Genomic DNA, 21,820 nt, shown 5'->3' with positions numbered 1-21,820 from the left:
GCTAATCCGGCACTTAGTGTGTGACTGCTTATATAGAATCAATCAAGTAAAGCAGCACGCTGCATGAACTATGAAACTGTCCAACACAGTATTGATATATCTGTGTAAGTCGTGGGCTGGAAAGAGGGTCGTGGTTGGGTGTGGTAACGGTTCAATCCGATACCTCTCTGACACTGAGATGCAGTTTCTGCCCAACACCAGTACTCACCCTGCTTCGTTCTGCTGTCCGTCCTCCGACGTGCAGCTTCACTCCACTCTGGGTTTTCCTTGATGCCGCGCTATTTCTGCTTCCCGTGTTTGTCTTCTTTATTACGACCTGAGCAGCAACGGGACAATAAAGTCTTCCCAACGTGCATTGGCGTGCGCTCGATTCCAGAAAAAGATCCCACTGGTGCTAAAACTCTGCGCTCCCACGTTGCTACGTGTACATATCTTCAAAGCACTGAGAAACGTCAGGCAGGGTGAGTATTTGTGTGTCGTAATTTGGAAATTTGTTGCACTTGCACTTTAATAACGAACCAGTATGATTTTTAAAATGATCATCTTGTAACCTCTGTTTTTAATGCTATGTTGATAGATTGTGTCGTAATTTAGATGCGTTGATGCGCGTGCTTTTTAACTATAGTATTGAAAGGAAGCCTTGGGGGGTCGTAATGACCCCCCAATGCCTTTTAGCTCAATAATGCAACTATAATGCAATATGCACTTTTTCTCGATAATGTATCTTTTTGAAGCAGCTATTGTTTGGTTTGCTACTTGTGTGGTCAATCGCGGACACAAGGTAAATGCATGAGATGTTGTGCGTGATCACACTGCCTGGCCAGATGTTCCGTGCAGTAGTGCAGCGTTGTCTGCATGTGCATCAACAAAAGCCAGTGCAATGATCAAGTGTGAACACTTTGCTCATACCACATAGGTAGTTAATTGGCCTGCAGGAGAATAAGTAATGCACTATGCACCTGATTGTATAATGTCCTGACACTGATTTTAGACACATACCATAACTTCTGGCACTACATTCAGGAAAAACTAGGTTATGAATTGACATTATGGCATGTTAAGTTATTTAACTATAATGGTAAATAATCCAAATTAATGGAAACGAGTACTACTCGGTGTCTGTACAGGTATGCCCCTATATACTGTTAGCACTGATGCGTGTATAAATAACAAATGTTTAATTGTTGAAATTCCACACTATTGGTCACCCTGAACTTCTGCACTGTGTTATTTTTCTTATTTTTACAATGACGAGAAACCAGTGATAATATGGCTGACATGAGCACGATACAATTACATTGTTTGCCTGGAATCTGCCATGGTAAGTGAAAAAGGACCAAACTATGGAGGCATTGGTAGGTTATTAAGAATGTCTCCTACACTCTAATATTGTTCGAGAACAAGCAACCGGAGGGTTGTGAAACGCGTTGTACTGTGTTATTTTTTAACACTGTGATATGCGTTAAACAATTTTTTGGAATATTTTTTCCTTCCTCTGTGTTTTTCTTTCCATTGGGCAATTATGCCGAGGAATTAGGATGTCTTTTTTTATTGCATTGCAAACTGATCATGTGTATGGCCATCTTCCCACTGAGACCAAGCAAGAAATTCTGCACAGGGGTGGATGCTGAAGTACCCAATAGGAGTGGTTGATGTTACAGTTTTTATCCTCAAATTCAAACTGTATAGTTGTCCAAATCAGTGTATCTGTTTCAATGTTACGAGCAATTTCATCTTAGGTTGAGTGTTGGGAAAAATGAAATGCATCACAAAAAGGGCTCCTGCCATTCACACACTAAGTCACTAGCTCAAACACATTCTTACGGTTGCCAAATAAAATATCACCTCCCGCGTGGTTTGCGGACAACATAAGAGCAAGTGTTGCAAATCTGTACAGAATCTGCAGTACCTATGGGATCTTTCTATACCATTGCTTGCACCTTTTATTTCCCGGGTGTGGTATGAATTCATGCAAAAATGCATGAACCGCATTCTCGAACGCGTTGAAAGCGTTGAATTTCAAGTTCTGGAACTGAGAGGGGCTTTACAGTTTTTGCCACATTTCAAAATAAAATGTATTTACCAGCCACATCCCTCATACAAATCCAACCGCTTTTCGTCCACTGTCTTTTTTAACTTAAGCGGCTCCTCATCTAATAGTTCAATTGGTCTATTCAGGCTAAACAGTCTCGACATAATTATCTTCACCCATCCCGTAAAATTGATTCATTTAACAATAAAGTGTGCAATTTAATATGGAGGGAGTACTCTTGGGGGAATCTGATCTTATTAAAAAATAATAACAATTTTTATTTGAAACTTGCCCTCACAGATAGGAGCCCAAACTCATATGACATGTGTCATTTATAACACGCCTGTACACAAGTGTTTCTAGGCGCGATAAGACAAGGGAGGGAAGAACAGAAGGAGGACAAGACAAACGATCTTACTAGACCGTGCGTCATTCAGATCGTGCAAGTGTGACAAACCAAAGTGCAGGGGGAAGGGAGAGGGAGAAGTGCCAGGGAGAGGGAGGGTGAAGTGCGTTCAGGGCAGCATTGCTCTGAGTATGTGCAGCCAGGGCAGCGCGGCTCTGGGTAAGTGCAGGGAGGCAGGGGACTGTAGAGGTAACAGTTACAGCCCCTAAGTGGGCGGTAGGCCCGGAGGCAGTGCAAGGGAAACTGATCATGGAGAAGCCAGGTACCCAGTGAGACTCTGACGGTACCAAGCAACCAGTCGGTGCAGCAGACAAGCAGGTCAGCAGGGGAGGGAGAGAGAGAAAGCAGAGGAGAAAAGGAAGGACTTGAGATGCTTCCGGAACTTCAGGTGGTCTGGCTCAGGTTTGAGAGAGGCAGGGAGGCCAATCCAGAGGGGGGCACCTGCAGAGCAGAGAGATCTTCCCCCACTCTCTGCCTGGATAAGCGCCTGACCCCCAGGGAGTTGGAGGTAGTAGAGCGAAGGGCTCGAGAAGGAAGGTATTTTGGAAGAGAGAGTTGGATGTAGTGTGGTTCCTGGCCCCAGAATGACTTGTGGATGATGCAGAGGGTCTTGATCTTGATCCTTGCAGCCACTGGAAGCCAGTGGAGAGATTTCAGGTCTGAGAGATAAGGCCCCTGGGCCTGAGGCCAAAGATAGGTCTTGCAGTACTGTTCTGGATTAGTTGCAGAGGGCGGAGAGTAGAGGAAGGCAGATTGAGAAAGAGGCTGTTGCAGTAGTCCAGCCTAGAGAGAACCAGGGCTCTGGAGACAGTGAGCTTCTGGGGGAAAGTGAGAAAAGGAAGAATACCCCTGATGAGGTGCAGCTGGTGGTGGGCCTTCTTGGCAAGGTCTGTGATATGAGGAGAGAAGGAGAGAGTGGAGTTGAAGATGACACAAAGGTGTTTTGCCTCACAGGAAGGTGAAGGAAGAGGGCCCTAGGAGGGTGACCAGAGTGAGAGAGGGAAAGCGGGAGCAGGGTTCCAAATGCAAAAGATCTCTGTGTTACTGGCATTAAGGCAGAGATCGTTGGCGGTGCGCCATTCCTGAATTGTGGATAGACAGTGAGGAATTAGCGAGAGAGGAGTAGAGGCTGAGGGGCATCTGAAAGAGAGATGAGTGTCATCCACATAGCGCTGGAAGTTAGAGGAGAAGGTAGAGATCAGATGGGCCAAAGGTGCCAAGTAGACATTGAAGAGCCAGGCTGAGAGGATAGAGCCCTCTGGAACACTGCATTTGGAGAGAAAGATGGTAGAGAGAAAGGACCCAAGTTGGACCTGGGATGGTTGGTCCAGGAGGAAGGAGGTCAGTCACTCCCGGGCCTGATCCGTGATGCCCAGGTTCTCACAGAGTCAATTGATCAGGATGGCGTGATTGACCATGTTATACAGGCGGCACACCTTTAGGAAGACTCGGGACCTTCTCCAAATTAAATCCCTTAACATGGACCAATTTGGCTCACAATCTAGGGAAAAAACATCTATGTCATATAACAAGGGCAGCAGAACCTTAGAGGTCTAGTAAGTTACAGTGTGGAGTAAAGAAAATGGCCCCAATTTGGATGCAGTAGCCTTCATCTGAGCAGCGAACACAGCACACGTTTTCTTCATAGCATCCTAATAGCATCCTAATGAATCATTTTACTCAGACATCCATACATTGTGATGCCTATATAAGTATACTTATCGATCCTGCACTTTCCATATACATTTATTTTTCCTCTTTCTGAACCCACATGTCATGACCTTTGTTTTTGGCTTGTTATTTCCAGACCATGTGCATTCATTAATGACATTAGCACATTCAGTGAGCGCTGGCGGGTGTGGGGGTGTGATGCATAATAGCTAGATCATCGCATATTGGAAGTAGTGGAACTTTTCAGACCCCAACTTGGGTGGGAAGGCAGATACCCCAGCCAACCATAACCCCAAATCTGAAATATATAAATTAAATAAATTAAATAGGGCGGAGCCAAGACACACCCTTGTCTGACTCCCCAGTGTCCCCACCAATGTTGATAACTTGCCAATGCCATGAAGACTCACTAGCACGTTGCACTCTTTGTGCAATGAAATAATTATCCCCAGCAAGGACTGCGGGTTCCCCATGTCTCTTATTTTCTCCCACAAAATTACTCTCACCACCCTGTCAAAAGGTTTTTTGTCCTCCCGTTTAGCCTTCACTAACATATGCAGAATCAAGCCATTGATCAGGGTTTCCAAGCCCTTTCGAAAACCCGACTGGCATTAATCGAAATAGCCAGCCTCTCTTGTCCAATTATTTAGGGCTTCGCGGGCTATCAAGGTGAATATTTTACTGCAGGAGTCAAGCAGGGCCATAAGGCCTATAGTTCATAGGCAGCAGCATATCGCCCTTCTTGTAGATGGGAACCAAAATAGCAGTCTTCAAAGATTCAGGGATCATTTTACAGACTGGGATGTTCCGAAACAAGATAAACAGGATATCCGCTCATAGAGTAGCATGGGCCCTCTTTAAAAAAGTTGGAAATCCCATCTGTACCAGGGCCCTGGATGGTTTGGCCCCCATAATTAACTAATCAATGCACAGCAAGTGTCTATGCTGAGTTTTCGGGCCATACAACCAAAGTTTTTTCTCCCTCCACGTGGGCATATACCAATTTAATATGCTCTATCCAGACATTCTCTGATATAACATTTGCCTGCACAAAGTCCTGCCTATCTGGATTCTCATTCAAGAGCTTCCAAAACTCTTTGGTATCTTTATACCTATGGATCTTTAGAATCATCGCCCCCTCTTGCTGGTAGGACAGGCGGCTCCTTTGACATTTAAACAAATTCTTGAAGGACAGCTTAAGTTTTTTGGCCTTTGCCCAGTGATCCTCAGGTCGGGAACCTTTTTTTAGAAGCCGCAAGTTCCTCCTCAACTCCCTTTTCTTTGCCTGAATAAACCTGTCAAATATGTGGTATAGCCCACCTATGTATGGGAACCCAGCCGCCCTTATCTCAAGCGCCTGAATTTCCCCTCTCATAAAGCGCGAAAAATGACCTGCAGGTAGGGATGCCTCGCGCCATTCCTCTGATTCCGAATCTAGCAGACCATATCGTTTCTTATTCAGTTTCACCATTGACCTTGAGCGCCAGACCAAACGGTGGCCTGCATGAGTCACCATTAAGTTGCAAAAAAATCATATTTGACAAGTATGTCTGTGATAAAAGGATTGTATGATTCAACCACTGTGTTTTATTTTTTTTTCTTTTATTGCACATATGGTTAGTAAAACAAACCTTATGCAAATAAAAGATAGAATCACAAGATACAAATTGCTTAATAAGCCCAAAGTTAAAACACAATTTCTAAAACCATTTCACTGGGTTGATTAACTTACTTTTTTTTTTTTTTATTATGTTTCAGGTCAAAGATCTTTTCACAAATGTATAAAAATTTTTAAAAAAAGACATCAGATAATGATAAAATGCCAAGAAGCTTCGGAGAAAATTACTATTTCACTTTTAACATTTTGGTAAAAAGGCAATATATACAAGTGAAATAAGTTAAAATATGATAAAAGAGAGAAAAGAAAAAGGGCGCAAACTGTAATGTACTCTTGTCAGTCCAACAAACAATAAAATACATCTCAGCTATAAAATACTACAAGAGATTAATATAGGTAAATGTAAAAAACAGAAGATACAAAATAGTTGTATAACATACATTTACATAACATCAGTAAAACTTGCCCCAAATGAATACCTTTGTTAAAAAGTTTAACACTGCAATACAAAGTGCTGTATCTTGTGCATTTATAATTCGAAACTGTTTATAATGCACACTGGCCTTTGTGCTAATTTAATTTTTCACCAACACTAAAGTGCTTGTGACATTGAAGCATATATACTAATGCGAACAACCCCAAGGTTTGGATGTGAGAGTGAAGTGGCTGTGATAGCATTAACTCCATCCTTGCTGGTCCGGAGCAGAATGTTAGCTCGGCCTCAGGCTAAAGGCGGCTGTGCACAGGCTCAGTTCACAATGCACAGATATTCTAAGAGAATTTTATATAAATCGGAGAGATTGGGGGTTAAAGTGGGATCATAATCTACATGTTTTAATGTCAGGTGCATCCTTTGCCGAAATAAAGAAAAGCCTACACATGCGCACACAAACAGGATGTCAGTATTTCAGTACAAGGTTAGTAATTTAATATACAATATGGTAGGGTTAAAGTATGTCTGATGTTGACATTATGAGACCGACACTCAGCAACCGAAACCCTGGCCACCAAAAATAGGAGGTTGAGTTTTTTCTTCAACACAAAATTATTGTTCAAGCTCCAACAACCGAGATGACGTTAATAACTTCAAAATAACATTTAAGCCAGGGTCAGGATTTGGAAGGGGGAAAAGGAGGGGGGTTTACAAGGAGGTTCCTCCAACCGGAAAACAAGACAAGAAAAGGCAAAAAGCAAGAACCAAGGACTGGAACAGTGTGGCCCAAGGAGAGGGGGGCAGGGGGAGCAAGCAAAGAATTTTAAGCGAGGGAATGGGAACAAATTGAATTAGGTGGTGCGAAAGAGTAAGTCATGGGAAATTAAAAAGTCGGGGCTATAACCCCAAAAAGGAAGAAATCATGAAAACTGAAAAAATGCAGTTAAGTAGGTTGTGCAGTGGTATTTGGCCAATGCCAGCACTCGGCCTACATTTCGATTTTCGAGCAAAACGAATCAGCAAGTTGGTTTCAGCAGATCCGACTTTAATAAAGAAATTATTAAACAGAACATATCAAATCGATGCTCTTAAACTACAACATGTTTTAAATCCAATCATAGCCTACTTCTGCGCACACATAGAAGATTGTTTTTGTAGATTTCTGTTATAACGTTACAAATAGAATATGTAATCCAATAGGGTTAAGTTATGTGAATGTAGTCTCAACCCCTGGGTTCAGTGGTGGACGAGGTTGGCAATTACCTAACAGCCTGGGCTTTTGCGAGACTGCACAGAGTGAGGGCCTTGCCCGGTTTCCAGCTGTGTCTGCTGACAAATCCAGGTGTTCATTCTATTAGCACCCCGACATTCTTCCCGGGGCGCTAATGGTGCGTTTTCCAATACAAAAATTTTGCCCTTTGATGAATGGGTGTGCGGATGTGCACAAAAAGAAGGTAAACTAGCAGCAAAATGGCCGCTAAGGACAGGCGAGAGGGTTATGGAGCAAGTCCTTCTTCTCTATCCATGGCACTGTCTGACAGGTGGAAAAGGCAGCGCAATGGAGGACTCAAGGATGGGCAAGTGAGTGTGGGTGGTGCTGGCCGAAGGCGAGGGAGAGGGAGTGGGGGCATCACCAGAAACAAGATAGACAGTATTATGGAGCAGAATCAAGATCTAGCCCAACGCCAGATTGTGTACTATGGGATACAGTTATCTGATTGGGTCTGCCACATCGGGTGTTAATCCCACATAATGATCTGAAATTACAACACATTTTTAAAAACCTGGCGTATCAATTTCCACCATCAAACCATGCCCTACGTATCAGTGCACCAGTAGGATGTACACTTCTGCGTATTTCCCGCATAAAGTTAGCAGCAGAAGCGTGTGAAAGCATGGGTGAAATGCACATAACGAACCTAAAATACGAACACACTTTAAAGCCTTGCACATGTCCACCATCAAACTATGTCCGCCTTCTAAACACACAACCACACACAGGATTCGACTTCTGTATTCCTGACATAAGAGAAGTGAGTGTGTGTATACCATACCACCGTAAAAACATAGCCCATGTATACACTGGCATGAAAGATGTATACTTCTGTGTACGTCTAAGCTAAGGTAAGGTAAGAAATAGAACGCCACGGTGATTTTAAAAAGCAGCGTTTACAGCAAGTGATGTGTGAGGTTGCCATTAACAATGTAGTGCACACCCAAATAATTGGATACTTTTGCATTTCTCTGTCAGTTTCCTGCATGTTGTTATTGAGAACTCTTCCATTATGTAAGTGGACATGACTAAGGACCTTAACCAATACAGAAAGGGAGGGAAGCCTAGCGCTCACCCACACCCGGGTCTTTAATAATAGTGTGACGTGCTGTGCTGATGGTTGTTATCAAATGGCTGAGACCACGCATTATGAAGAAAGAGGCCCATGTTGAAACTCACTTTAAAGACGTTTTTTCTTAAATTGTATTTTGGATGAGACAAAACCTTCAGCGGAGGGCTGCTCTGTCCTGTTCCGTCTCAAGTCAGCCCAGCATTGGAGCTGGTGCTGGGATTCATGCGGCATGACTGGCCAGCCAATAAGCAACAATTGCCCACCGAAATTCACTGGGTTTGCATTTGGAGTGGCGGATCGCATTCCACCTCTGACCGTTGAGAGGCAGAGCGAACCAACCCGGATTCAGACTTCTGACCTTGCGCGCAGACCTCAGCCTTTGGCGCATTGCTTCACACTGACCTTGCATGATATCACTCTGGGCGTCCATCTCTTAACCCCACAGTCAAGGCTTCTAGAAGCAGCTGTGTGGAGGGTTCTCGTTTTACAGAAAGCGGTGCGTCTGTGCATGCGTGTGCCGCTAAAGATCTGAGCATGTGTGGCCAGGGTGCATGGTGTGATTTCCAGTTAAACAGAAGCAGTGTCTTCACTGGACCGCAATGTACGCCCTTCACAAGAGACAACAGTGCTCATGCTTTGGTGGGATTTCCAGTCAACCAGAAACAGTATCTCAACTACACTGCATCCCCTGCCCTTCAGAAGAGTTGAAAGCGTTGCATGACTTTGTGGGATTATTCAAACTAGACTGCATCATGTACCCTTCAGAAGAGTCAAAAGCAGTGCATGAGTTTGTGGGATTTCCAGTTAACTGTACACGGAATATTCACACTGGACTGCATCACGTGCCCTTCAGGACAGTTGAAAGCGGTGCATGAGTTTGTGGGATTTCCACTTAACCGTACACCGTATATTCACACCAGACTGCATCACACACCCTTCAGGGCAGTTGAAAGCGGTGCATGAGTTTGTGGGATTTCCAGTCAACCATATACAGTATATTTACACCAGACTGCATCACGTGCCCTTCAGGAGAGTTGAAAGCGGTGCATGAGTTCGTGGGATTTCCATTTAACCGTACACTGTATATTCACACCGGACTGCATCACGCACCCTTCAGGGCAGTTGAAAGTGGTGCATGAGTTTGTGGGGTTTCCAGTCAACATATACAGTATATTCACACCAGACTGCATCACGTACCCTTCAGGGCAGTTGAAAGCGGTGCATGAGTTTGTGGGATTTCCAGTCAACCATATACAGTATATTTACACCAGACTGCATCACGTGCCCTTCAGGAGAGTTAAAGCGGTGCATGAGTTTGTGGGATTTCCAGTCAACCATATACAGTATATTTACACCAGACTGCATCACGTACCCTTCAGGAGAGTTGAAAGCGGTGCATGAGTTTGTGGGATTTCCAGTCAACCATATACAGTATATTTACACCAGACTGCATCACGTGCCCTTCAGGAGAGTTGAAAGTGGTGCATGAGTTTGTGGGATTTCCAGTTAACCGTACACTGTATAGTCACACTAGACTGCATCACGTGCCCTGCAGGACAGTTGAAAGTGGTGCATGAGTTTGTGGGTTTCCAGTCAACATATACAGTATATTCACACCAGACTGCATCACTTACCCTTCAGGAGAGGCGAAAGTGGTGCATGAGTTTGTGGGATTTCCAGTTAACCGTACACCATATAGTCACACTAGACTGCATCACATGCCCTGCGGGACAGTTGAAAGCGGTGCATGAGTTTGTGGGATTTCCACTTAACCGTACACTGTATATTCACACCGGACTGCATCACGCACCCTTCAGGGCAGTTGAAAGTGGTGCATGAGTTTGTGGGGTTTCCAGTCAACATATACAGTATATTCACACCAGACTGCATCACGTACCCTTCAGGGCAGTTGAAAGTGGTGCATGAGTTTGTGGGATTTCCAGTCAACCATATACAGTATATTTACACCAGACTGCATCACGTGCCCTTCAGGAGAGTTGAAAGCGGTGCATGAGTTTGTGGGATTTCCAGTCAACCATATACAGTATATTTACACCAGACTGCATCACGTGCCCTTCAGGAGAGTTGAAAGCGGTGCATGAGTTTGTGGGATTTCCAGTCAACCATATACAGTATATTTACACCAGACTGCATCACGTGCCCTTCAGGAGAGTTGAAAGCGGTGCATGAGTTTGTGGGATTTCCAGTTAACCGTACACTGTATAGTCACACTAGACTGCATCACGTGCCCTGCAGAACAGTTGAAAGTGGTGCATGAGTTTGTGGGGTTTCCAGTCAACATATACAGTATATTCACACCAGACTGCATCACGTACCCTTCAGGAGAGGCGAAAGTGGTGCATGAGTTTGTGGGATTTCCAGTTAACCGTACACCGTATAGTCACACTAGACTGCATCACGTGCCCTGCAGGACAGTTGAAAGCGGTGCATGAGTTTGTGGGATTTCCAGTTAACCGTACACCGTATAGTCACACTAGACTGCATCACATGCCCTGCGGGACAGTTGAAAGCGGTGCATGAGTTTGTGGGATTTCCAGTCAACCATATACAGTATATTTACACCAGACTGCATCACATGCCCTTCAGGAGAGTTGAAAGTGGTCTGTCATTTGGTGAGATGTCAAGGCCACCAGAGACAGTGTCTTTACTAGATTGCACTGTGTGCCTTTTAGGAAAGTAAAAACGTGTCCATAGTTCTGCCAAGGTGGCACAATACAAGAAGCTGAGAAAACACTTGCTTTAGAAACACACATCGCCACAAATGTATTTCAGGGTGATACGTGATGTAATTAGCCCCGCCACCAAGCCATGGCAGTTTCAACGAGGCGATAACAGAACGTCTCCCCCGTACTCATCTCCCTGGCAGCTTTGAACGTACTCTGAGATGAATTAATGCCTAGACATATTACAGAAATAGTGCGCAAGTGCAATTTGCACTAGTGGAAAAAACATATGCTTTCAATACAAGTTTGCATCAGGGTATAGGATTGGGACTAGGCAAACATTGCCCTGATGCAGAAATGCGGTGAAAGAATATTTTTTTTTGCACGGGGGCAATTTTGACCCTAGTGCGAATGGCACTGGTGAAACGTTTCTGTAATACCACCCATGCTTCTTTTTCTCTGCATGGATGCTATTGGCATGACCTGCATCGTGTGCACATCCGCAAGGGCACGCGTTTGCTTTAGGTCCGCTCTGTCTCTTGACCTTCTGGGATTTGGCCAAAGTCACCCCCGCGTGGGCACCCTTATTCTAAGGAAGGGTAGAACATGGGTACCATTGAGTAGGGTGAAAATGTCACCACTTGTGTGTCCGGCACCAGTCTGCAGTAAAAGAAGGCGCTATTTAAGAAACAAAGCATTATTAAGAGCAGTTATTTTGTGCTCCAGCAAGCTGAAAGAGGTTGGCAGCCAGCAAGGACCATACCTAAAAAACGGTGCTTATATTGGTATACAAGCTTACAAATATTGGCGTCTACGGGAGATGTTTAAATCTCTCTGGAGAGGGCAACCAATCGTGCCTGAGCACCAGCAACCAGATTAAACATGGCACATGCCACTCACACAACAATGGGAGTATGATGTCACCAGGCCTTGCCGTGGCAAGCTGGCAGTTACCAACTGACGCATCTGAACGGGTGATGCATTCATTTTGGGACCAAACAAATGCATGTCCAGATCAGTCGTCGCCACAGTTCTGAAACACACAAAGGCCACAATCAGTCCAAGACAGCAGACCACGTATTAGTGGGCTCCCGTGGTGTTGGCAGAAAGTTTGGCTTAGTCTGATACTGCCTGCGCAATCATTGCGCCCATGGCGCACGGGCATGGCTTTGGTTACCATGCGAGGAGCGCAGGTTACATGGGAAGTGCGCACGGGTAGTCGGTCACAGGAACGATGGAGATGTGTTTGCACAGTTTGGGCTTCATCATGTTTTGAATCAGCGAAGCCGGGTGGGTGGAGGTCGGACCCTCGTTAATGGGCTGCGAGGGTTTAAGGGGCCAACCACCGTTCAACACAAGGTGGCGCATTGGTTGCTATGTCCAGGCTGGGCTCGTGCTGGACAAGTTAGTGCCCTTCCTGCGCAGCTGTGCCGGGGTTGGAGGTACAGCTGTGTTATCTCACGCAAAGTGCATGATTCCGGAAGACGGGGCATCGGTAAGTGCATTCAAGCTGCCCCAGAAAGCAGGCACTCCACCGGAACGCGGCTCCCGCACACGGGGACTGTAGCCCAAACCGCCCCTTCACTCCCAGTGACTGTGAAGGACATCACGGCGGATGCGTGCGGAAAGTTAGGGCAAGCTTTAACAGGGCGGCATCCCAGTGTGGAAAACGTGCACAGTGGCGAGATGCGGGGGTTGTCCCAAAAACACCGGCACACACAGCCTGCCACAGTCAGGCAAACACACACGCGTAACCGACACACACAGGAGAAGAGTGAGTGGCACACACTAACCCCCAGGAGCACATAAAGAGCCAGGCACGCCCAGTTTCCCCTGCACACATGAGACGCACACTGTCTACCACACATACAACGTCACATGCAGCCCGCCGCGCAATCCTAAAAACAACCACTCGCCCGTTGACACACCACCTGACAGAATCAAAAACACATGGAATGTTTTCCTATGGGATTGTGCCATTATAAAACACTTCCATGAATCAGGCCCAGTAAGACTTTCACACACACGCACACAATACTCGTTTTTGGGTTGATAAAGAGTGATTAATTATAACGTCCGTGTGGGTGATATGACTCCTTCACAGAACGTGCAGGACTTTTTTCCAAGCTCTGAAATTGAATGTTTTAGGGGAACTGCATTATATTTTAAAATGCCTTGCACAATGGAGTTGCAATTCATGCATGATGATAAGTATACTGCAAAACGCGACATATATGTATGCATGATGTATGTGTCCGTCCGTGTGTGCAGCCTCAGTATTCATGACCATAGCCTGTATAGAGACGTACACACAGAGCTGCGTCCGTCCGTGTGCAGCCTCAGTATTCATGTCCATAGCCTGTACAGAGACGTGCACAGAGAGCTGCATCCGTCCGCGTGTGCAGCCTCAGTACTCATGACCATAGCCTGTATAGAGACGTGCACACAGAGCTGCATCCGTCCGTGTGTGCACCCTCAGTATTCTTGACAATAGCCTGTATAGAGCCGTGCACACAGAGCTGCTTCCGTCCGTGTGTGCACCCTCAGTATTCTTGACAATAGCCTGTATAGAGACGTGCACACAGAGCTGCTTCCGTACGTGTGTGCACCCTCAGTATTCATGAGCATAGCCTGTATAGAGACGTGCACACAGTGGTGTGTCCCTGTGTGCACCCCCGGTATGTACACGAGCAGAGTGTGGGCAGCCTCTCTGGTGCACAGCAGCACACAGCGCCGGGACTCCGCTAGCGCACCGAGGCCCTCCCGCACTCACCGTTGCTGTTCTCGATCACCTCCTTCTGGCACATGTCCTGGACGTTCACCGTGCAGTTGACGATGAACTCGGGCGCCGAGCAGTCGTTGTTCAGCTGGAACTCCTCGCACTGGTAGCACTGGATCTGCAGCGCGCAGCCTGCAAACAAACACAAGCCCGGCTCAGTGCTCCGCGGACACCCCAGACAGCGCGCGCGCGGCGTGACACCGGCGGCGGGCGCGGAGCAAGGGCTCCCTCCCCCAGGGGGTGGCAGGCGCCTCCGACTAATATGCCCGGATCCCTTTCATTTAGTGTTTTCCTTTCAAGTCTCTTCTGTAGCTCTGCCAGCCCGGGACACTGCCTAGGTCTCCTCCAGGTAAATAATGAAACCCACGAATTCACACGGTTGGGGAAGGGGTGGTGTGATTTGGGGGAAAGGGTGATTTAATGCGCTCTAGCATGCAGCAATGCAAGGTGCGTGGCATCACTGCCATACCTAAAGCACGCGCATGCCGCTGACAGCCCACGACAAGCCATAAAACAGCCCGGGAGAATACGAATTGCCTCGAACATCATCATCCTTCAAAGAGCCATTAGCGTAATAGGTTAAACACCCCGCTTAAGCATCTCGGAGCCACGGCGCTTCTAGCACCGCTATCCCAGCCAACAGGGTTTACTTACCTACTAATTACAAATGATGTAATTACTATTTTGGCATGCACAATTACATCTGCAAGGAATACTCCTGTCTCCTCTCTATCATGTAACACAGGCGCGCGTGAAACGGCAACACTTCGCGGCTGCTAACAACCCCCGAGGGCTACCGGCGACTCCTGAGCAGCACTGCGTCTGCCTCCCCCGGGGGTGATCGAGCGGCTTTGGGGCTCTCAGCAGCGCAGGCGGCGAAAGCACGCATCGTGGTAATGGACTAGCAGGGTCGTTCACTGCGAGGGAATACTTACCGCGCTGTAAGAGCCAGCACAGGTAAAACTCGGCTCGCGGTAAGAACCGGTGCGCGGGGATATAGCGCACGGTAAGAACCGGTGCGCGGGGATATAGCGCACGGTAAGAACCAGCTGCGCGGGGATATCGCGCACGGTAAGAACCAGCTGAGCGGGGATATAGCGCACGGTAAGAACCGCTGCGCGGGGATATAGCGCACGGTAAGAACCAGCTGCGCGGGGATATAGCGCACAGTAACTAAGCCTGGGCACGTTTTCAAGGCAGCCACACTTTGAAATGTGCAGAACTGCCGAATCACAGGATGCAGGAGTTTTGCAGTGCACGCAGCGTCTGGAATATTGATTCCGTCCCAGCCCAGACGCGGGCTGCAGCAGCTGCCCAGTTAGCTGGCACCGGTTGCATCCTCTGGCAGCAGGTTGGCGAGCTACGTGGGTGTTCGTGCCGCGGACACTACTGGTCCATCTGCGAGGTTTGGGGATAACTGGGTTGGGCGCCGGTTCTTACCTGTAGTTAGAAGGGATGCCCAGAAAGTTGTGCAGACAAGGAGGGGCCTCATCCTCCCGCATCCGCAACAGGGCAGACCATGGAAAGCTGCCGACCCGGGGATCTCAGCGCTGTGGGTCCATGCCAGGGTTCCCGGACACCTTGCGCACCGAGGCAGAGTGAGGAGCGGAGAACCTGCTGCTCCCAACTCCTGGCCGCACTCCCCTCCCTTCACTCCTTCAACCCGCTGCACGTGACTCCCAGGGGGCGGGGACTGGCTCCCCGCAGGCAGGGGGTGGTTGGGGATCAGACACCCCGCACCGCGCCACAGACGCAGGCTGTGCCAGTACAAGCATCCAGAGCGAGGAAGGCGGGAAATTCAACAGACGCGCCTCCTGCCTGCAACACCAGAGCACGGGGACAGAGGCGCGCAACTGAGCGCGGATCTGCAGCCAGCCACCGAGCATTTAGAATTTAGAAGCGGAATGAATGACTAGTGTCGTTTTGTTTAAAGCAGCGCGGCATCTCACTGGCGAATAGAGAACATTGGTATGTGTGAAATAATATATTGGGAAAGCCGTTATGGACACTTACGTGGCAATGTGGAGAAAACAATCTTCGCCAAATGAGTCTTTAGTCATTATTTTTTGGATCCTCGCTTCAGCACAAGACACGCAGCAAGGTTGCCCTTCATGTTGTAAGCGGTCTTCCTAAACATCAAAGACCACCACTCTCGGGGCAGTTTCTAGCCAACTTGGTGCCCAAGGTGAAACACTACATTGCTTTCCTGAAACTGCCACTTGCTCCCCAGCTAGCATGCACATTTTTCACTGTTCACAGTGGGGTTTTTTTGTGTGTCATTTGTTAGTCTAATGCAGGGCGCTAGTCGAGGAAACACACGCAAGGAAGGTGTTGGCCCACTCTTTTGGGCTCACTGGACAAACATTCCCAGACTCGCTTCAAGAGGAAAAGGTTGCTTTAATGTAACAGGCCAGAGCTCACAAAAAACACGCTAACCTAGCTCCCTTACAGACTAACAGATCAATTGAACAATTGCCAAAACAAATAAATACATAAATAATTCAAATTCATCCCTTCCTGTCCCTTGCTCCCACCCCTCCCTTTCAATTCCTCTCACCTTTCATTGCCGCTTTCTCCCACCTTCTCCCTGATGCCACGCCCACTTCTTCAATACTTCTTCCGCTTCTTTGTAGCCTGTTTGTGCATACAGCACCACCCCTCCTTTACTGCTCTGGTACCCCACTCTGCTTCCCCCAACCCTCCCCTGAGGAGTTCTTTATGCCCCACCCCTTCCCTACACTACTTCTCATCTACCTCCAATCCATTATGATATCCTCCATACCTATCCTTACAACACCCCAGTAGTACATGTTTCCCATGATTGACAACAAAACCAAATGCACCCCATCCTCCCGAAAAAATTCAAAATCCTCATAAAGCCTCATTCACACCCACCAAAACCTGTAAAACATCATCTCCCCGTTGATCTTTTTCCTTGTCCTTTCTACTGCACCTTCATTCACAGCCCCCCTCTATACTCTTCTCGGCATCAACTTGGTCCAAACCAACCCTGGGCCATATCTCCCTCAACTGTTAAGGATTTCAATCAGGTGATGCACACCTTAGTCTCGGCCTAGTATGCAGCGCACAACTGAAATGCTTATTTCTTTTTATATTAGATTCAATAGTGAGATGGTACACCACTCATATCACACCCCCTTTTCAATTACCCCGGCCACAATGGACCATGAACCAGGCTGGTTGATAAAATGTAATATTTATTTATTTATTTATTTATTTAAAAATTCAAAAGAAATCATATAATTTTTAATATGGGGCATCAATCACCAATGGGGTGATAGTAAAAATAGGAATGTAAGCAATGCACTTAGTTTAACCTTCTATTGACACATCTACAAAACACCAGGGAATGGGAGCACTTTTTGATTTTAGGAAAGATAGCACTCACGTTAGGATTCCCCCCTGCAATGTTCCCTCAACCCACAAATAATCAATTCTAAATTGATATGAAGAAACAGCAGGTAATTAGGAATAAGAAGCTGAAAGCAGAATTCAAATCTAACCTTCACTAGCCAAATAAGTGTGAAAAACAGATTTGAAACCCTTGCAATGTTAAAAATGACACTCGGAAATGGATGAATAAAATAATGAATGTGTGTAAAAACCTTGAAGCAGATTCAATTCTTCACTAAAGCAACAATGTAAAGGTGCAAACAATCACAAGCAATGGATTAGCAAAAGCACACAGTTTGAAAAGTGAGTGGAAGATTTAAAACAGTTGACAATCAAAATGACACACTGGAAACTTTACAAATATTTCTGTTTTCCGTGTAAATTTACTAAACCGGTTTCTTTGAAAAACAGGTGAAATATTGCAAATCGCAATGCGGCCTTTACGTGGGGAGATAGATATATATCACAGATATATTATGGAGGTGAAATTAGGTCTCTAGCTGTTAAACTGAATGAGGTAGGCAAGATAGAATGAGGTGCATTTTTGTAAAAATCGGGCAGTGAAAAACAGAAAAGCGGCTTTAAAATGGATTGCAAATGTTACGTAAACTAGATTTAATGGCTAAGAAAAAGAGGAAGCCACTCGTGAATCTCTAAAGTTATGCTGCAGTTTTAACCCTTCACGTAGTGTACCCCGTTTCCTTCAGGAAAAATTAATTTATTTAATCAATATTGCTAATGGCTTATGTTCTATGCAAAACAAAAATGAAGAGAAAATCGGCGCAAACACTAGGAATCAAAGGCAGGGTTTCACAGATAATGCTGATAATTTTAACAGGATATCAGGGTCAGAATAGGATGGCTTAGAGAGGGTAACTAAGGACAAAGCAAGGCAAGGTATACTATGGATTTCTATGGGTTCCTTTTGATCCTCGCAGTCCACTTTAGTTCAGGATTTTGGGACAGTCAGCGTTCTGGTCACCACACGGATCTGGTCTAACAAAGGACAGCCGGACAAAATCAGAGGGACAGGATCAGCTGGGCAGGGACTGGATAACAAAGGATAGTTCTGGTCACCGGATGGCACAGGTACCTCTGGATGCAGTTATTGGGCAGCAATTGGTGGGCCGCAAGCCAAGCTGGTCTCAGGAGGCTTCCCACAAAAATACTACCGCTTCTCCCTTTGGATATTGGGATTTTAGAATTGAGACCTTGCTGGAAGGGTCAGCAATGCTTGGCCTGGTAGTTGGATCTGGAATCTGGATCAGTGCAAGATGAAGGAAACAGGAACAGGAAGCAGCGCAGGAAATCAGGAAGAGAGTGTGTGTCTATAGTCTTGTTAGGGACCCTTTATATAAAGCATAGTGACATCATTGACTATATTGCTGGGCCGGCTTAGCTAAGCACGTCTTTGAACAACTGGATTGGACAATCAATGTTGGTTGCCTCCCCTGGTTTGTACCCAGATTATGACATTGTATTTTATGATGGAAAAAGACATCCCACAGACCTTTTTGCCAAAAATCTGTAATATCAATATTTATACTTTTATACCATTGTGGCACCTTAATAAATTGCACAGTCAGGTCACACATTTTATGTAAAGGGCAGCCATCTAATCCTGCAATCTGTGAGACATTATTGTGGACAGTTACTACTTTCTAAATCATTTTAAGCATGAAAAGTTTGGCCTAAAATTCCATAACGTTATACATATGTGGGGTTGATCATGAGGTATGTAAGTATATCATTTTACATTTGGGACATGTATCCTTTTCTGGTAATCTACAATATTTGGTTACTTCTGTTCTCTATGCAGCAATGAAACCTATGATGTCTTAAAAGAAATAGGGTATCTCCCAGCGTACGGAGCCGGATGGTACTTGTTTCCAGTCGAGTCATACAGTCAGAAACCTGTAAGTATGCTGACAACGGCCCTCAGCCAGAACTTTTTTTACCTTAAGAGAATCTTTTAGATCCTAAACTGGGTTTCTTCGATTCCCCAGATTAAAGAAAAAGCCACACCGGCATTTCTCTCCTCCTAATGGAGAATCCGTGGATACTACAGTAACGTAGCAGTATGCCTACAGACCTCGAGCACGACCATCTTTCCCACATCTGTAGAGATTGAACTCCATTAAGTAAGTCTATTATGTATCCCCATTAGTGAACATCTCAGTTTAGATTGTTCATTTCTTTAATCATATCAATATACCAATATACTTAGACTGGTCCATTACTTTATTTTACAAAGGCTTAAACACCGTATTAACTCCTATTGAAACTGTCGATGTGAAATATTTTACAGACCCATAATCATGGATCATCCTTCTTATTCTAATGTTTAAAACATAAAAACAGGGTAAGCCAACCACTATTCCTTACCACCTTGAGATCTCGTGCTGAAATAATAAAATATGTAATTAGCAATTACTCTATGTCCTTCTTTCTGAAAATGGCGATTAACTAGTGCTTTTTCTTTCTGTTACTTTAATATTAGCTAAAAAACAAACCAATTGGTTTCAATGAACTAAGTTTTTTCCACAAGAATTATGGATACCTCTTTTGGTTTTGTATGGTGTAATTGCCAAAATTGAGAACATATGCGACAGTGGGATCACTGTTACACGATAATCAATGCTTATACTGGAATGGTAAATAACGAGGTCTTCTATTATCTAATGAATATCTTCTTGTAAAAATGAATATTGCAATTGAATGTAAATTATTAATATCAATTATTCCACTAATCTAGAACATTGTTTAACTTTTTCTTAATAGATTTAAAGTTTTGAATTGCATATAGCCCCTGAAGAAGAGAATAACTCTCGAAACGCGTTGGGAAACAGTTTACTTTGGACCAATAAATCCTGAACTAAAGATCAAGTCACAAGTTGTCTTTTGTACTTAAGTGAATATTTATTCTATAACTGTCTCTATGTTTTAACTATGTTAGGCAAAAAAAACACTTGCTTCAATTAACGCTTGGTTTAAGTCTAACCAAAATCTATACCAAATACCTATATTTGATACTCTTTGAATACTTTGGCTCCATAAGCCCCAGATAGTGTGCAGGGGACGGGAGTTCCCTAATAGGGAACTTACTCTGTTCTCATAAGTCTTAAAAGAAAGGCCATAAAATTACTTCTAAAAAGTGAAATATTTACATTTTTCCAGAGTCCTGCTGCAGAGATAAACGTCTTTACTTTTTTATTCATACATAGTCCTTAGCACCAAATGGCAATACTTTGTAAGCCATATATGGTCTTAGCTAGCAAGCAAACACCCTGAAAAGTAGGGTCGGCATTGAGATCTTCCTTGGAGCTCCTTGTAGAATTCACAATCACGTGTGACATTCTGTTCACATATCCTTGTCCCAGAAATCTCATTGTCAGTGAGCTCAGCAGAGACAAGATTTTTACCCACCCTGTAATTATCCTGGGGTTGTTACTCTCTGCTGAGAGTTTTTATGATAGTCCCCTTCCCCTTGGGGGAAGTTTCAGCCTGCCACCTGGAATAACTTATTTCTTTTTAGCTTGCAAATTCAGCACAGTTGGTTCAACATCTTAATTTCCTGATTTTTGGGTCCTGAATTAAACAAACCTAAGGAATAAAAATAGCTAACGGTGTACTTTCCCCAGCAACAAAACCTCTTCACATTGCTAAATAAGGCAGTTTTTCATTCCACAGTTTACTTCTTAAAGAGGCATTTTTTTTAGCTTGCACAAGCCCATTTTACATGTGTGGTGAAACTGGTGTTCCCTTTAATTTCGGTTTTGCATCTGTCTTTCCAATATGGTTTACACAACAGTCTGTATAGAGCAAAGGTCTCTATAAAATTGGCATGTGTACATACATCTCTGATTCCTTTTCAAACAGTGATGTTGACGCTTTTTAGCCAAAGTTAAGCGCTTTTCCGTGTTTGATACAGTACAGCCTTTGTTGGTTTTCAGGTTATGGCTGGCACAGCCTGTCATTCTGGAATAAGGCTTGGTTTTGCATAGGGACAGTGGGGACAAGCATGGGCAAGGCAGGGCCTTATTAATCACAGTGGCTTTAGTGAACAAGGTGAATTAGCGTCTAAACCGCATTTTTTAAAGGGGAAAAAGGGTTTGTTTTTCAATGGAGATTTTGGCTTTTGCAGCAAAGCAACACTGCTTTTTCCACTTTCTTCCTTTTGTTGATGTCGGAACACACTGACAATCAACTTCAATGTGCCCCCTTTGTTCCATCCTGCCGGAACAGTTGCTTGACAGGACGGTGACGCCATTTTAGTTGTTGTTGTCCAATGCAGTTTTGAACCATGGCGCTCACAGGAGCCAGCGCAACCATTTTGTGGTTTCTGCGCAACTGCAGCTTGGTGATGTGGGGAAATGCTGTTAAGTGGGTCAATATATCCCACACAACCAATCCCTCTTCATATTTTTTAACAGTGCCA

General features: G+C 45.1%; 1 protein-coding gene across 1 annotated transcript in view; it reads right to left on the bottom strand.

The window, feature by feature from the left end:
* The window catches only part of LYPD1 (LY6/PLAUR domain containing 1), a 440,156-nt gene extending 424,437 nt beyond the window's left edge, over positions 1-15,719 (bottom strand). Inside the window, exons 1-2 of the mRNA XM_069616578.1 lie at positions 15,409-15,719; positions 13,963-14,100 (exon numbers count right to left, since the gene is read on the bottom strand). Of these exons, the coding sequence (XP_069472679.1) occupies positions 13,963-14,100; positions 15,409-15,460 (190 nt within the window). The 5' untranslated portion in view covers positions 15,461-15,719. The remainder of the gene's footprint in view (positions 1-13,962; positions 14,101-15,408) is intronic.
* Between the last annotated feature and the right edge of the window lie 6,101 nt (positions 15,720-21,820).

Source organism: Ambystoma mexicanum, chromosome 9, assembly GCF_040938575.1.
Source record: "Ambystoma mexicanum isolate Mex_15411 chromosome 9, UKY_AmexF1_1, whole genome shotgun sequence".
In the NCBI taxonomy this organism is placed as follows: Eukaryota; Metazoa; Chordata; class Amphibia; order Caudata; family Ambystomatidae; genus Ambystoma; species Ambystoma mexicanum.
Note: the sequence above shows the minus strand (reverse complement) of the source record. Positions and strands in the feature narration are given on the sequence as shown.